Below are 18736 nucleotides of genomic sequence, written 5' to 3' on the forward strand. Positions count from 1 at the left end.
GCATAGGACAGACTTGTGTCATTTCAAAGTGTCAAATGTGTAGTTGTTGTGTGCAGTCAGGCTGTTTGCAACTTAACGTGTTATCAAATATTTAAAAGTATGAAAACTGACTATGGTAGCAGTACCAAATGCTAAAAAGAGGCTGGATCTCCAGTTTCACATCTGACTACCAAGCTCTGACATGCATATGGGGTGGTTTCCACTTGTTAGCCATAAAGCATTCCTCTCCTCTCCTAAAGAAGAAAGACAAATACCTACAATGGTGGACAGGATATCAAACTTTAAATAATGCTGCACTGTGTTTAGACTACATACGTACACCTGATTATCTATAATCAGATAAGTACAAATTGTGAGATGGAAAAAACTTCTAGAGTATCAGGCAAAACAAAGCATTTTCCAAGCCAGTGGAAGCTTACAGCACAAAAAGCAGAGTGCACTGGACCACCCTCAGAAGCAGCTAATGGAATGTAAATGTGAGAAACAGGGCTTCCTGTCTCTACCTTTTGATACATGGAATAGCCTTCACTACAGAAGGAATGCTGTTAAAAGGCCTCACCAAATAAACACTCCTGAGCCTTTGGTTCATAGCCAGTTTTGGTCATTCTGTCTTGGTTGGAGTGTGTTTAGAAATAAGACCTCTCACATTCAAATTTCCTAAATTCTCTTCTAAGCTGCATTCTTCTGTAGCAGAACAGCACAAATAAGGACTATACTGGAGGTGATGGCGAAGCCTTTATTTAGAATACAGAACCTAGACCATGTCAGGCCAATTGTCCAGTATTGTCCTTCTCTGCCGCTGAGAGAGTATTGACTGATCATAGCTTTCCAGCATTTCAAAATCGGGAGTTCTCACCTAGTTGGAGACTGAGGCTCCTCTACAAACAAAGCATGGGCCCTATCACTGAACTTGCATTTGCTATTGTGTCTGCCTCACTCATTTTAAAAGCAGGGGATGGAGGATCTTAACCTGAAAAAGAGAGCACATTTCTCCCTCTCCTTAGCTTCTCATGCTTTGTTGTTTACTTCCATTATCAGAGCTAGGCGGGGAGAAAAGAGCCTGAGGCAGTAGAGCATACTGAATTAAGGAGAGAGAAAGTTCCATTCCCCTCAGCCACACACTCCTTTTTCAAGTTAAAATTTAAAAAGCTCATCTACTCCTGCTTTTTAATGGGGCAAAACATGTGCAAACATAGCTGTCTTCACTGTATCTTATTTGCTCCCCTCTCCCATGACACTGTTTGCTCTACTCAGGTTTTACCAGATCTTCATGTTTGTTTTCTCCTGATGTGTTCGGTAACAATGAGTTGTAGTCCCAACACTTGCGGAGAGCACCAGGCTGGGGAAAACTGTCATAGATTCTCCCATGAGAGGACATCCAGAATTTGGGCAGCAGCTGACACCCAATTACAAGTAGATTCCTAAATAATCTTTGATTTGTGGCATTACACAGGGCATTAAAATAGTTAAGAATGTAAGTCATTAATAAAATATATTTCCTCCTCTTCCAACCCAGCCACCCAGTGGAAGCTTATCATGCTTCAGACTGAAAAAACATGGCAATTTGGAAGACTTCTGGTGGGTAAAAAATCCATCCATTGCCTTTAACTGCAGAAGAAAACTAGTACTGGGATTTTACCTATGCTTCCACAATATCAGCCAGAGTGTGTACACTAGGAACACACTCTTCAGAAGCTGCTGCATCCAACAACACAGCATCCTTACATTTTAAAATTCTAAAGCCAGTTACCCCCCCCCCCCCGGCCATTACTGCTGTGTGCCCCTAAGTCATTTCCAGTTTATGATGACCCTAAGATGAACCTTATCATGGCGTTTTCCTGGCAAGATTTGTTCAGAGGGGGTTTGCCTTTGCCTTTCTCTGAGACAGAGAATGTGACTTGCTCAAGGTCACCCAGTAGGTTTTGATGGCCAAGCAAGGATTTGAACCCTGATTTCCAGAGTCCCAATCCAATGCTAAACCTCTACACAACTCTAGACAACCAGCTCCCACAAAAAACCAGGACACAATAGTACAAATTCTGTTTTACAGAACAGAAGAGAGTTAGAAGAAAATACTAACGTGGGTCATGACTCTTTAGAGCAAATAGCTCCAAAGAGCTATTCAGGGTAGCACATATAACGTATTTTCCGGTGTATAAGACGACTGGGCGTATAAGATGACTTTCAACTTTTCCAGTTAAAATATAGAGTTTGGGATATACTTGCTGTATAAGACTACCCCTCTTCCAATGCACACCAAATAAATTTTTAAAAAACATTAGATTTGATTTCAATATGGTAATTTTAATTCAAATGTTTATGACATTCAGGTACTTAGCAGGAAAATTTGTTGTATACAAAGCCTGCTTTGATTGGTCAGTTCTCCCTACCTGCCCAGCCCTCCCTGTCTCCAAGACTATCAGAGTGGTAGCACAAACACGGCTCTTTTTTCCATACCCTGGGCGTCTCGGACACCTGCAACTTGCTCCGCCCTTCACTTACACCTTCCCAGTGAGGCGCCCCCTCACCTCGTCATTGGGATCGTGTTAAGTCACTTCTTTCCACGAATCCTGATGAGTGGATTTTCTTCTACTGTACTTGTACAGCACCACCCTTGCTGCTTTCAAACGGTCGCCGCATATGGCAGGGATGTGGCCGTGGCCGTTTTTTAGCTCCCCCCACCATATGCGGTGACTGCAGATTCTCCAGTTCAGCTCAGAGGTTTCAGCACCCGCCCTATAAGACGACACCCGGCGTATAAGACGATCCCTGACTTTTGAGAAGATTTTCCTGGGTTAAAAAGTAGTCTTATACGCCAGAAAATACAGTAATAGGGAGGATATTGTGCTTTGATTAACATCAACAGAGCCAAGAGGCCTCCTCTGCCAATAGGAAAACTCAGTTTAATACATGCTATAACATTTGATATAGTTGCCAGAGGCTTCCCATCAACTCATAATCTCAAAGAGTCCATCATGCATATCAGTTTTTTCTCCCACAGAATTCCACACATAGGCAAAGGGCTAACCACTTCTATCCTATTAAGAATGTGCCTTCAAGTTGGTTGAATAGCCACACAGAATTCTTTTAGTAGTCTTTAGTACTTCAGTTGCTTGCTCCCTTTTATTCCTGTATGGGTTCGTTCATTGAAAGAGGTGATTCAAAAATACAGAAATATAAGGAATGGCTTAAATGATGTACAGCACCATCCAATCAATGCATCCAATTGCCAATATTATGTTACACAGATATATTAACAAGGGAGGGCAGGGTACACCAGTCTCCTATCTCCTTTGGATATTAAGGAACACATAAAAATCCCAAGGGGATTAGGAAAGAATTTGCTTTTCTCTGAGCAACTATCGAATTCAGTTTTCATGTGCCAGGACAGCATTGGTTTGTATCTCAAAGGAGAAGCAGCAAGTAAGCTTAACAAACTCTAGTCAGGATTTAGCTTCTCTTCTTAACACCCTATCCTCATCAAGGGAAACACACAAAGGGGAGCCTTTGGCAATGAAATCTATTTTAAAAAGACTGTCATACTCTAAGTAAATGTCTAGGCCAGAAACAGTCTTTGCAGGCAGAACACATTCTTCTGAGAGTGACTGGGGCAGCACTTTAGAGGATTTTAACAACAACAACAACAACACCCAATTTCACAAGAGCAGCATCTTGGAGACCCAGTACAAGCTGACACCTCTGTGTACAAATATGAAGTGAAAGCCAGCTCACTGGGGCAGGAGCCATTCACATACATTGAACTTAAAGTTTTTCTATCCCCTCAGGATGAGCAGAGGTCCGTCTCCCCCCCCCCCCAACAGAGAAGGGAGGGCTGGCTATTGTTCTGCAACCTTCCTTACAAAAGGAAAGCAGTGTCTGGTTGGGCTGGCAAAACAGGTTATGTAATATTCCTGCTCCACCGGGGCATGAGCTTGCTGGCTGAACCAGCTGTGAAATCACGACAGATCAGAAGCAACACCAAGAGCCAGCATCTCTCTGTTAAAGAGGAAGATATTTATTTTCTGCTTGCTCGATCCATATGTAGGATTCCTTTTCATCTATATACTAAAGAAGGGAGATGATGCTTTCTGCTAAATCAGCTAAAACAATGGACATATTATATGGACTTCTGAACACTTATTTCCAAATAATTAAAATCAAGATATTTATTTATATTATTTTACTTATTTATTTATACCCCACCTTTCTGCTGGCATGGAACCCAAAGATACCATTCACAAATGAGCTGTCAGATGGGATATAAATCTTGAGGCTTCAGATAAAGAACTGAGACATTACAGATGTCTCATAAGAAGTAATCAGAATTCAGAAACCAACTGGAAAACACTAATTATTTCCAATATATTTATTCTGCCGACATGGTACAGATTAGTGGTTTGAGTGTTGAACTAGGACTCTGGGTATGAATCCTGGCCCAGCCTTAGAAACCTGCTGGGTGACCTACGACAATTCCTATTCTCTCAACCTCCTCTAAACAAATCTTGCCAAGAAAACCCTTTGAGAAGGATGCTTGAAGACACACAAAAGCACATTCATTCTACAATTTGGTAATGTCATACTTTCCCACAAAATTTGGTATCTTTCACAAAAATCAGCTATAAATTACAGCAAGAAATGTCTGTAGCTTCAGGCTGAAAGTTATAATCCATCAATGCATGTAAGTCTTCTCCCAGCATATTTTGTTTCTAGATTCCCCACAACTCCTTTCTGCCCCATTTTAGCCAGCGTCAGTAAGTGTTTTCCCGCAGCAATCCCAACCTACAGCTGTTTACTATGACAGGGAGTGCCTCTGAACTGCCTTGTTCCCCTTCTAAGGTAACAGGAATTGTAAACTCAATACCTTAGAATAAAAATCTCACATTCATATCTCAATTGGTGCTAGCATATGCTTAGGGCCATAACTGGAGCAAGACATATGATACAGAAATATGCTAACTGCCCTTGCAAAAAGTCCACATAGTCCACAATCACAAACTATGTCTTTCTCAAGGTAAATTTTGATGTGTGGGCACTTGTAATGACAATTCCAATAGTCACCTCCCTCAAAATACAGGCTTGTCTTGATCCACTTCTATGAAGGTATCTAATACAGACATAGATGCGAGCTAAAGTTTTCCTGGAATTTCTTTCCCCATCATCACATAGAAATATTTTCCTACAAGTCATAAGATTTAAAACTACCATATATACTCGTGTATACATCGAGAAATTTAGGTCAAAAATTGACCCCAAAACTGGGTCAATTTATACAAAGGATAATACAGTAATTAACCAGAGCCTCTCCCTAATAAGTCTGCCTCCGCAAGGGACAGCCCAGACGAGGAGAGGCTAGGAAGGGCAGTCAATCACCCTGCAGCTTCTCCCCAGCCAGGCTCCCTCCTCAAAAGAAAGTCCAGCTGCAAAGAGGCTGGAAAAGGTAGCTGATCACCCTGCAGCCCCTCTGCAGCCAGGCTGTCTCCTGAAGTCTGGCCCTCGACGTATCCATGGGTCATACCAAAATCCATAATTTTGGCCCCCAAAGTTGACTTTGACTTATACATGAGGTCGTCTTATAGTCGAGTATATACAGTAAGTACAGATGATTTGAGTAGTTGAGAGGGGGGAAGAGTTGATGTCATGGTCCCTTTAAAAGTCCCATTGCTTCAGCTTGGAGACTTCTAGGTTCCACTATACTCTTATCCTCTGCAAATTTCTAGAAAACCTCACAATCCTTACCAAGACCATCTTGGTCTTGTCAAATTGAAGAGATGATAATAGCTTGGACTAGGAAAGGGCAAAGCATGGCTTCCAAGGCTGCGTGTGTGGTCTCCCTTTTGCTGTCATAAAAAGTGAATTGCCTCCTCTGGAACTCTTCAGGAGCAGTAAATCACCCTTCTTTCTACACTTATTAATATTAGGAAGTGCTTGGTTTTCAAGAACAGTAGATGACTTACAGCTACTTTCAATTGTATTTTCTTTTGGTACTTTTTGGAAATTTGTGTGGTGCTAGATGGTCTCAGAAGCAGAAACCTGGCCACATTATTTTAGACATGTGAAACACGGCCACTAGGCTGATCACAACATGACACAATGCATTTTGGAGGGGAAAAGATTGGAATCAGAAGATCACATACTCACCACTAAGGGAGCGGCTTGGGGAGGAGTGTTGGCTGTTTGGTGTGCTCACTGTGGGCCCCACAATGGTGGATGTGAACTCCTTTTCCAAAGAGGAATCTCCACTACCTTTAGGAAAGAAGCAGAAAAATACAATAACAAAAATCCAAACTTCTTTAAATAATAGAGTGCCCTACGGTCATGCAGTTACACCACAGAATATGAGATGAACAGAGCAGCCTCTGGATCCATATCTCATTGTTTGACAGAACCAACATCTGACAGTCGTTCAGAAGCAGCACACCAGATACAGGTAAAACCAATTTTAATATATATGTTTTAGGATTACAAGACTGATTTCATAAATATTTTCAGAATTATAGCACCACTTTAACACGCATTGCCAAAATGACCTGGATCCTCTAGGCCAGGGGTAGGCAATCTTTTTGAGCCGGGGGCCGGGTTGCTGTCCCTCAGACAACTGGGGGGCTGAAGCCAAAAAATAAATAATTAAATATTTAAAAAAAAAAAAAATTAAATATATAAATAAACCAGGACAAATGTAGGACAAAATTTTCACATGGAAGACACTTTTTTTTTTTAAAAAAAATGGAGGACACGTGAAAAAAATTGCTGATTTTTTAAAAAATGTTAATATAAATGCATGTTTCTGAAGCTTCTATAGACAATTGCCCCCCAAAGGCCCTGGCAGCAATCGGCGGCAGGACCGGGCTGGGGCCGGTCCCAAGGCCTCGCCGGGCCACATCCGGCCCGCAGGCCACAGGTTGCCTACCCCTGCTCTAGGCTATCTGAATGTTTATAAGGAATATATGCAGCAGTACTTGTGGTTCCTCACAGAAGTGCAAATATTTTATTACATGGCAATTAAAGGACAGAAAGTTTTTCATTAAAAAGTGAATCATCATAAATGCATAAATAAGATCCAGGGTAGTAATTGTCTTCCTGCAGGATGCTTTGCTCTTGCAAATAATGTGCAATGCAAATAAAGAAAACTACAAAAGCTTGCACATGGAAGAAAGTTAAACAACATAATGCTGTTATGAAAGAGCTGATATTATCATTTCTCAGAATAAAAGTGTGGCTATCACATCCAAGCTCAAGATGTGAACATCATTTCAGAGAATTCCTTTCAAATGAATTTCTCAATTGAACTAATGTTGCCTCCATGAGGAAGAACTATAAGTAGCTGACTTCCTCATCTACTTAGAGAAAAGGATAGGAAAGAGTTACACAAACATTTCTTATTAACTGTAGCATACAGAGACTCACATAGTATTGAAGTCCCCAGAACATTTGGTTTTTACAAAACTAGTTGTGCTGTATTGAACAGTGCAGAGGTGCAGATAAACCAGGATATTTTAAAAACCTAGTTTTCCATTTTTTACGTTAATAAGAATCCATTGCCCAATTTTTACCTTTTCCCCAATTATTTTAGAAATAACACTCTGATTCATGTATAACATTGTCTGAATTATTCAATATTGTATACAAATGACTTGGCTTGTTTTTTCACCTGTTCCAGAACCATGTTCCTGGTTTGTTGTGTTGTTTTTCTAATTATGCATTGTATTAATTTGGAAATTCTCATGTTAAAAATTGCTTAATGATTGCTTAGTCCCTCCACAGTTGTCCTCAAAATCTGCATAATTTCTGTATAACAAAATTTGTTATACCTAGTTATGTTCTTAAAAGCTATCAGCCTGTTTCACATTCACATCCTAATACTTGCCCAAATATATCTGTCTACAATTCACTGCCTATGTACTACTATTTTGCTCTGGTATATATGCTTTCCTATTATACATTCTCATTTGCTGGTGTGTATGTACGTGCACACACTCTTAAATTAATCCACTAGCCTGCTAATTGTAATGGAGGCCCAATGTTATAGGATGCTTGGGCAGATTTGCCTCCCAATGAGTCTCAGGGCTCAAAAATCCTTTGGCATCCATTGGAATTTAGATCTTCTAACAGTCAAATTCTAAACATGTTTACTCAGAGGTTTTTCCTACTGTGTTAAACAGAGTGACCCCATTTGTTTTGGATGATAAAAACAATTTTAAAATTCCTTGGGCTTGTTGGTCCTAACATGTATTGATAAATGCTTACAAGATAACGGGCTTCCTGGGTTTTATAACTCTGTTTCCAATCCATCCCAGAGTCCCTCTCAAGTGTTGCAGCGGGGGGGGGGGTGTCTCCTAGCAGCATGGTTACCTCAGCTTTCAGGCTCTTCTGCAAAACTTCTATTTAGAAAAGATCCTCATCAAACTCAGGCTCTCCACTGACACAGAGAATAGGATAAGGGACAAAAACATGGCCCTTTTGAACTGAACATATCCAGCTTGCTAAAATATCATCAGCAAACTAAGAAAAAGCCCCAGGCCATACAGTTATTTCTTCACAACACACACTCATTCTGCACCTGCTGGATATTTAATCCCAGTTTATCCAATGTAGAGTTCTCCTCTTCTGTTACATCCCCAAAGCAGGAAAGGATGACTTAAGTTGAAATAACAACCTGCTTCCCTAAAAGGAAACCATATTAAATTCAAAAGAGACTTGTGAGTAAGTAAGATTGTGCTCTTAATGTCAGCTTACTAACCACAATAATAAACAAGGATCAAACCATGGTTTAAGTAAGAGGATCTAGTTAGTACATCACACCAAGGGAATCCTTGTTAAACCAGGATTATAACACCCAAAAGTCCAAAAGAGAATGGAGGGATTCACAGGACTAACTTGCATTTTAAGGTTAGCAAGTCAGCATTCATAGGGCTGAACTAGGTATAGGAAAGCAAAGTAGACATGACAACATCCCAAATGTAGGCAGTTTGGTAAAATTAATATACTGTCAGAATCCTCCCACTTTGCACTGATTTCCTTAAGATTGGAAGGAACATCTCAGGCCACCTTCTTCCAAAGGTGACAACATCTGTTCCAGGACTGTATCACCTCAGAAAGCAGGTAGAAGGCTCACAAGAGTATTTTTTTTCTTTTTAAAAAAGCTTCTCAAATGTAGGAAACAAGCATAAATGACAATTAGCTTAGATTCTTGTCTTTCTGACTTCCAATATTTTAACTGATGGGAATGCTTTGGTATGGAGGAAAATCTATACTCACAAGCTCCCATGCACAGTCTGAGGAGGGACAGCTTGCACACAGGTTAATCACCATAGCAAGAGTAAGGACACTGTGCTTGTAAATCTAACCATGGTATAAGAATTAGGCATTTAGTGTTCTAAGAAAGGAGAGTCAATGGGCTGTATATGCCAAAGAGTGAACTTGTCTGAAGAAACAAAGACACAAATCCTAGGATTTGCCTCTTACCTGTATGCAACTTCTCCTCCCTAAAAGTTTCAAATTCTGTACTCTTTTACCTTAAGAAAGCATCTATTGAAAATGATAATATTCAGAGGGAGAATGTGCAGCCATTCCATTGACCACTGGTAGTGCATTTGGTGTAGCAGGATCAGTACAGGTAGTAGAGTCATGGCATAGCAAACACTAGATCGATTAAGCCAAAGCCCTACATTTATTTTCTATAAGGCAGCTACCCCACCCCTCTCTGTCCTGTTTCTGTTTAGTGCTCCCATTGTCTGGAACCACTCTTTACCTTCTTAGAATGCAACTCTTGAAGCATATCTGGAGAAAGTCTCTTTGCTGAGGCTTTTGTTTAGAGAAATATGGCTTTCTGAATGAACTGCTTGTTGTTCCCCTGCTCATATAGCTTAACCCATGCTAGCATCTATCAAAAGAAAGGAAACACATAGCTTCAAATAGGTGAACTTAAGTTTACTGTAAACAGGGCAGGGATATTGCAGCCTTTTCCAAAAGAAATGTTTTTCCCTCTTCTCTCTTGAGTCTGATTCTGAAAGATTATCTCTCAGCCTCTCCCTTAACTCCTCCATTCTTCAGAAAGCTCAAGAGGAGACTCTGAAATATGCTAAAACCTATGTGAGCACTCAGAGGCAGCCTTGAACCCCTCCTGGTGGATATTAAATTTCAATTAGAACTGAGTGATGACATGGTTAAGAAAACTAGCCAGAAGCAACTAAGAGTTCTCAGAGAAAATTAGGCATCAGTGACTTGAACCAAAGATTTGTTCTGCTCCTTGCTAGCACAAGCAGTGAGTTATGATCCTATCTCCTCTCTAGGCATTTATTGAATAGTAAGGGGTGGGGGCAGTGAGTGGGAAGAATGATAAGAGAAAAGGGGAGACTTAAACAGAGACTTGGCAGTTCCCTTTATAAACATAGATCACTTTCATCTAACCCCCGTTTGTTGTTTATCCATATCCCAAAGCCTGCAGTTGCATTTCAGTCACAATACCCCTTGCACAGATAAGGGATTCTAGATATCAATTTATCTGCATCTCAAGTGAGTGACTTCCTCCACTGCTCTGCATGGCATCAGAAACACTCCACCCCCACCCCAAATGGCGCCAAGTGTAAATAAAAACAGAAACAGCATGGAGTTATTTGAGACAGCCACCCTTCCCCATTTAACTTACATTATTCTACCTTGCTGACGATACCCTGGAGTGTTATCACAGCCAACTCCTTGGAAACAGCACTGGAATACAGACTGTGAGTGTGTGTGGCTGCATCTCGGCAGTAGGGTGAACTCAGCCACTCACCTTCCAGGAAGAAGAGATTCCTGGAAGTGAGAGAAACGGCCGTCATTTTACAGTCAAGCAGCACTATTAGAGCAGGAATCCATACGGCTGCAGTGTCCCCTTTCGCTGAGATTCAGGCTCGCTCTCCTAATGTTTTGTCTCCTAAAACAGAACCACCAGCTACAAGGTGGCATCCCTTTAAGTAAGGTTTTAAAAAAACACTGACCTGGCTAGATGGGGCAAGAAAGGCCATGTAAAAAACACCACAGTTGCTGTCTGCTCTCCATCACTTTGGCAACAGAAATGGATGCAGCACAGGAAAGAACACATTGCTCTGGGAAGGTAAGAGCTCCCATCAAAGATCTCTGAACACTCCAGAAACTGACAGGAGAAACTGCATACGTACAATGAAATAGGTGTTGAATTGGGGGGGGGGGGGAATGATATTAAGGATTGCTTCACACTTGACACGATTGATCCTGTAATAATAAAGTATTCATGTTTCTTATCCAACTAACATTGCTGGCCAAACAGTAGCCAGGTCAAAACTATACATGCACAACTGGCACATATTATTATATACTTTATAAACCCTTTACATACTATATAAACTGAACAACCAAAAAGAAAGGTGGAAGACGTATCTACTAAATATGTAGAATTGGGAAATTAATGAAAATGAGTCAAAGCATGATGTAATGGCTAGAGTCTTGCATTGGGTGGAAAAGGCCTGGGTTCAAATCTCCACTTGACTATGAAGCATACTAAATGAACTTGGATAGTCATCAGAGGTCTTCACTTACTTCGCAGGATTAGGGTGAGAATGAAATGGTGAGAAGCCCCAAATATGCACAGGATATAAATATAACGAATAAATAAAAGATATTATCCTGTTCACTGTGTGGAATAGCAAATCATTTCTTAAGCTTTTAAAATTATTGGAAGTTGCCCTTATTTTACTGAACCTGTTATGAGTCAAGTCCCCTATTCCATTGAAATCCCCACCCAGAATGCCTCTTTCTATCTTTTCTGCTAAGAATTCAATAACTTCCTGGAAAATATACCCGTACTTTCCGGCGTATAAGACAACTGGGCGTATAAGATGACCCCCAACTTTTCCAGTTAAAATATTGAATTTGGGATATACTCGCTGTATAAGACTACCCCTCTTCCAATACACACCAAATAAAAAATTTTAAAAATCAGATTTGATTTCAATATGGTAATTCTAATTCAAATGCTTATGACATGCAATTACTTAGCAGGAAAACCTGTTGTATTCAAATCCTGCTTGGATTGGACAGCTCTCCCTGCCTGCCCAGCCCTCCCTGTCTCCAAGACTATCAGAGTGGTAGCACCAACACAGCTCTTTTTTCCATACCCCGTGGCTGTTTTTGAGCCTCCCCCCATATGCGGCGACCGCAGATTCTCTAGTCCAGCTTGGAAGTTTCAGCACCTGCCCTATAAGATGACACCTGGCATATAAGACGACACCCGACTTTTGAGAATATTTTCCTGGGTTAAAAAGTAGTCTTATACGCCAGAAAATACACTATTTGCCGTTTTGGATTTGGAGCATACATGCTCACCATTAGTATGTCATTTGCCCATAAGATTTCTACCATGCCACTTTTAAAAAATATTCAGATAAAGAAAAGCAAAAATTATAGGTGGTTTAATCAATTTGCAGTATACAAATAATAGTTGTGAAGGGGAAAAACCCTTTTTATTTTCAGTAATCAGGTGTGTCACAGCAGGCATTGTTTTGGAAGAACTGATTCTTTCCCTTTGTGTAAAATGAAAAGACCTATCTGTGTCTTCTAAGATGGTACCTACTACCCATGGTTTTTCACATCAGTAATTGTGTCAGGAATAATATTAAAGAACTGCCACCTAATTAAGCAGATGAATAATTTTAAATAAATACAGTTTTATCGGTTGAATTAATATATTAATCAAACTGAAATGGGGCATTCTCAAGTTCAGCATAGCAAAAAATCCTACATCTAAATTTTAGCCAAATTTCTGTAAGCCAGAAGGTAGGTTTACATTGCTAGCTTTTAAAAAATGAATGGTAGGTGATGCCAATACTACATTATTCAACACCAGATTTTTTGGTACTTCTGTCTGTTACAGGCACTTATACCACATTGTGCTGACCTCATGCTTCCATACATTTCTAACCTGCCAGGTCTACATTGCAAGATGAATCTGTCCATCTTTTGCCTAGTACAATTTATACCGACAAGACATGAAAACTAGTATGGCCTAGGTATTCTGCTGCCACATACTACTACTACTACTACTACTAATAATAATAATAATGATAATAATAGGATTTATTTATATACCACCCAATCACTGGGAATCCGAATGGTTTACAACAGAGGGGATAATAGACGGTTCCCTGCCCTCAGGCGTACAATTTAAAAGACACGACACAAAAGGAGAAGGGAATGGTGGTGGGGGGAGGGGATCAGGTCCAGCATTCTTCTCTCCCTTTGAGGCCTGGACCAAGGCAGATGGACCGGAGGGAGGGCTCTTCTTCTTCAGCCTACCCTGATGGAGCTGGGCCAGCCTATTCTCTCCCTCACAGGCCGAAAGATGACAGTTATGGAGGGAGGGCGCTCTATCTTCAGGCTGGCCCTAATGGAGCTGGGCCAGCCTATTCTCTCCCTCACAGGCCGAAAGATGACAGTTATGGAGGGAGGACGCTCTATCTTCAGGCTGGCCCTGATGGAGCTGAGCCAGCCTATTCTCTCCCTCACAGGATGAAAGATGACAGTTATGGAGGGAGGGCGCTTTATCTTCAGGCTAGCCTTGATGGAACATACTACCCCAAATACCTATACTGGGCATGGCCAATGAGGACAGATAACCCTACTTCTACATCTCCTGGTACAAAAATGGATTTCAATGGAATTCCTGTGAAATCAAATTGAGGGCTCTCCTTCTCCATTTTCTACTATGGGTTGTAAGAATGTGAGATCCTCCAGATGTTGTTGGACAACTATTCCCATCATCTCTCACCACTTGCTATGTGACCAGGACTGATGGGAATTCCAATCCAACAACACCTAAAAGGATACATACTTTTCACCTGTATTGTAGTAAGGGAGGGGTTAGAGATACTGCTGGCATTTGACTCCAACTGTGAGAACTATAGTAATTTCCTTAAAATAAAAGGAGCAGTCAAAATCCCACTTCTTGCCCTGGAGTTCTACCCCTTTTCACTGACTGGCTAACAACAGTGCACATGTATACTACTTTCCAACAGTGAGAATATACAGTGGGCCTTTGGTATACACTGGGTTTTGGTTGAAGTGACCCCCCCCCCCCCCGGTGGATAGCAAAATCCATGGATACTCAAGTATTGTTATGTACAATGGTATAATAAATTGGTGTCCCTTACATAAATTGGCAAAATCAAGGTTAGCTTTTTTGAATTTAGATTTTTTGGAATATTTTCAAGTCATGGATGGTTGAATCTATGGATAAAGAATCTGTGGATAAGGGGGGTGACTGTATAAGAACTGGGAAAATAAATAATACAATACAAAAAAATTAAATGGAAGGGAGAAAGAAAAAAAGGAACAGAAAGAGAAAAAGAAAGAAAGGTTGGAAAAGAAGGTAACAAAATGGAATCCAAATTCATTTCTCTAGAAAAAATGCAACAGCACTGGAACACAGGATGAGACTGAAAATTGAAGAATGTGATGGAGCGGATTCAATGAACTGCACAAACCAGAGGAAATTCCTAGCTTTATTAGCCAATCCAAAAAAGGCGAGGAACATAGTCTAAAACTGTTTGCTGGTTTTGGTAGCCAGTCAGACTTTACTATTGCTATCAACCCCGTACTTTCCTTTTGTCTAAGGGCAGGGTCAGGGCAGTGGTGTTCCCAGCCCGGGTGTCACCCAGTGTGGGGTGCAGGGCTTCTGGGGTGTGGTTTCCGGGGGGGGGGCTTGTGGGGCAGGGCCAAAAGGGCAGCCTTCCCCCGAACTGCCCTGAGTTGTCCTGGAGGGCAGCCTCCCTTCCCCCTTATTTTCCAAGTCCTCTGAGGACTCAGAGGATAGCCTTTTTCTCCCTCCCTCCATGATTTCTGAGTCCACGGAGGCCTTAGAAAGCAGCTGGGGAGGGGGGGCAGTGGCATGCTGCCCCCCTCCATCCTGGGCTTTCTCCCTGGAGAGGAAGCCCTGGACAAACGAAGCAGCCTGGAAGGCATGTGCACCCCTCTTGCTCTGAAGGGGGAGGAGAGCCCAACTAGATGTCACCCCCCCCTTTCTGGGTGTCACAAGTGCGGTCCACACATCCTGCACCCCTCCAGTGACACTACTGGGTCAGGGTCAGGGTCTTCCTCCTTATCTCTCACTCAGCTTTAATAGGCAGACTGGTAGTAATGAGGCATCTTTCAGAGAGCCATTTAAACACTACTCTTGCCACTGAAAATCTGACAATTTTATGGAGTCCTGGTTGGGAAAAGTAATTTCCATGCTTTTCAAAATCAGTCTGAAGATCTTTAGTCAGTCAGCCAACCTTTATTAGGCATAGAAAAACAACATGCATTTACAATAAAACTTCAGGATCGTTATTAAAATTTAAGCCATAATCTTGTTGCCTCTACCAGAAAATTGGCTATTAACCTGGTAATATGTGGGTTCTGATCTTCCAATAGGTATTCCACTGATAACCCATTCAAAGAGATATTCATTTCCAATAACTTTCTTAACATCTTGTTCAATAAAAAGCCTCTAAACTCAGTTGCCCTTCTGGTAAGAACACCAAACTCAATCCTCTTCTGATTGTAAAGTTGGCTAAGCATTTGAACTAGAGCAACCATTAAAATCTCTCTGGACAGGTGAAACCCTATGGAACCCTTTAGTATTACCTCATTAAGGTACAACCCAGCCAACACTTTTGCACCCTCTCTAGCACAGCTTTATTGACCTTGTCAGCAAATTTATTCTGGTCTACATGCATACTAATGTCATTGATGGGCAGAGTTCAGGAGAAGGAGGAGGCACACATAATCTGCAGCATATTGGGTCACATTTTGGAAAATGTTAAGTCCTACCAAAAGCCCATGGATCATACATGGAACTAGAAGTTGCCACCATAAGGAGGAAACAGGTAATGGTGTATTTATTGATCCCTTTTATCAATATTTGGAGCCATGCTGTAATGAGAAGCCTTGGAATTCAATGTTGTGCAATATATACATCATTTCTAACCTCTCATACATCAAGCAAAACTTATCAAATGTATGCCAGTAAAGTTTCTTTCAGCTTTATTAACATCATAGGACATTTCCATAGTTTCCTAGATTTGAGACAATCAATGGCTAAACCTTGATTTGTCTAAAACAGGGGTAGGCAACCTTTTTGAGCCGGGGGCCGGGTTGCTGTCCCTCAGACAACTGGGGGGCCGAAACCAAAAAATAAATAATTAAAAAATAATAAAAAAAATAAATAAATAAACCGGGACAGATGTAGGACAAAAATTTCAAATGGAGGACACTTTTTTTAAAAATATGGAGGACACACTAAAAAAATTGCTGATTTTTTAAAAAATGTTAATATAAATGCATGTTTCAGAGGCTTCTATAGACAATTGCCTCCCTTGCCCGCTGCTTGCTCCCCTTGCCTGCCCCTTGCCCGCCTCCTCCTGATAGGCCAAAGGCTCCGGTGGCAATCGGTGGCAGGACTGGGCTGGGGCCGGTCCCAAGGCCTTGCCGGGCTGCATCCGGCCCGCGGGCCGCAGGTTGGCTACCCCTGGTCTAAAACAATTAGTACTTTAAATTTTGTTTCCATAATCTGATCCCAATCAACCCTTTTTATTGAAACTTGCCCTAATGTAAGTATTATAAATTTGGCTTTCTTGGGTCTGGATGATTTACCAGCATCAAGGCATGAAAGATTCAGCAAAGTTTGCAAAACAGCCACATAGAATTACCATATGTGATTCTGGAGAGAATTAATCTTGGACAAATGATCACTAATATCTGTGGTCTATAAAGTATAACAGAAAAATATAACTAGAAAAGGTGTTCCAGAGCCTAGGGGCAGCCAGTGGGATGCCCCCTCCCATTTATGGTGGAGACAAGAAAAAGGCCTCTGCCAAAAATGGGAAAATACAGTCCTTCAGATAATCTGAACACAAGCTGAACCCAAGATTTTATATCACTTTAGATTGTACAGTGGGCCCTTGGTATCCACTGCGGTTTGATTCCAGGACCCCTTGTGGATACCAAAGCAGTGGATGTTCAAGTCTCATTAAATACAATGGACAATAAAATGTGATTCTTATATAAAATGGCAAAATCAAGGTTTGCTTTTTTGGAATTTATATATTTTAAAAAAAATTTCAAGCCATGGATGTTTAAATCCATGGATAAAGTATCTGTGGATATGGACAGTCAACTGTACTAGGAAATACTTTGAAAGCCTGTGGAGCTTTTGTACAAGAAGTTTTGCTCTCTGTAACTAGCCCAGTTAACAACCTGGATTATTATTATTATTATTATTAACCTTTATTGGATGTAGCTCTTTGGGCTAGTTAATGCTTTCAAATATTTTTCACAGACAATTCCACACAGACCTTATTGTAGTAATCCAAATGAAATGTAACTAAAGCACAGAAGTCAGATCAGACATATCTAGAAATGGGCACAGCTGGCACATTAACTTTAACTATGCAAATATACTCCTAGCCATCACTGAAACCTAAGCATCCAGCCTCAGTCTTGAAATCAGGTGTAAAATCAAACTGCAAATCCACTGACAAGGGCAGCACAGAATGGATCTCTATTTTTTTATCTGTTTTTCAAGTGACCAGGAGTCACTTAGTTAGTCTTCCCTCATCCAGGCCATGGATGACAGCCACTAGTTTAGAACCCTAACAACTTGTCTGGAGTTCAGTGAAAAGAAAACAGAGTTGTGTGTTACTATGATATTGGTTGCACTGAACCCTCAAACTCTGGACAGTCTCTTCCAGAGGTTTCATATATATTTTAAACAGCATGAGGGATGGCAGAACAATGAAGACTCTACAAGTCACAGCCCAAGAAGCTGAACAGGAATCATCCAGCATCACTTTCTGAACTCACCTCTCCAGAAAGAAAGAGACTCACTAGAAAATCATCCCTGTAAGCCCCAGACCACAGAGGCAGCTAAGAACAGTTTCAAGGCTGATCATATTGAAAAATGATGAGAGATTCAGCAGAACCAACAGTGGCACATTTCCCCATCCAGTTCCCAGCTTAAGTCATCCACCAACCAAACCAATGCTATCTCTTTTCCATGAAAATATATTGAAATAGATCTAGGCAATTCATCCCATCCAGAAATCCCTGGAGTTAAAATACTGTTACATACTCTGCTGTCTTTCCTAGAAATAATACATTGGGTACTTGCAGATTATCCAGATTTGAGGGACCCAGGGAAAACGTTTTCAGTAGATGTCTTATAACTGTCTCTTTGGCATGATGGGACCCTGTCTTGCTGTAAGGAGGCACTAATCTATTCATTCTTGCCTTTAATTAAAAAAATATTCTGGCCTTTTTAATAATCCAGAAGCGACAGTAGCTAACACACATGACCACTTTAGCCTCTCCAAGCATCCAGTCTACATGCTTTTGGCTGTACAATTTTAAAAATATTTATCAACACTCAACAAGAAGGGACTACAGTTAAACACAATGGACTTGTATCACTTATAGCATCCAAGTCAGAACGGATCCAAGCAATTTCATCAGCAAAGCACTGGGTGAATTGTTTACAGCAAGCTGTTGAGTGATCTCAATTCTCATCTCAAAGGCCAGGTTTTAAGAGGCCCCTAACCATTCAAAATAAATTGGCTGGGCAGCTCTGTGCAGATGCAATGGAAGCAAAAACAGAAACAAAACCTTCCCACACTGCCACTGACTAGATGTTCAAACAGGCTCTGGTATGTGTTAAGTGAGACTTGCTCTGAGTTTTCTGTCAATGTCA

At 40.9% G+C, this 18736-nt stretch overlaps 1 protein-coding gene across 10 annotated transcripts in view; it reads right to left on the bottom strand.

Moving 5' to 3' along the window:
- Positions 1–18736, bottom strand: part of IKZF4 (IKAROS family zinc finger 4) — an 85835-nt gene that overhangs the window by 26663 nt on the left and 40436 nt on the right. For 5 of the 10 annotated variants that reach the window (XM_089477155.1, XM_089477126.1, XM_089477138.1 and 2 more), the window contains exon 3: positions 6139–6243. In XM_089477155.1, the coding sequence (XP_089333281.1) occupies positions 6139–6243 (105 nt within the window). Of the gene's footprint in view, positions 1–6138; positions 6244–9748; positions 9797–10645; positions 10792–13843; positions 13979–18736 lie in introns of those variants that run through there. The other 5 variants (XM_089477163.1, XM_089477162.1, XM_089477168.1 and 2 more) reach the window with 3 other exon arrangements.

This window comes from Sceloporus occidentalis, unplaced genomic scaffold (assembly GCF_023333645.1).
Source record: "Sceloporus occidentalis isolate IW3139 unplaced genomic scaffold, rSceOcc1.0.p SCAF_1, whole genome shotgun sequence".
Classification (NCBI taxonomy): domain Eukaryota; kingdom Metazoa; phylum Chordata; class Lepidosauria; order Squamata; family Phrynosomatidae; genus Sceloporus; species Sceloporus occidentalis.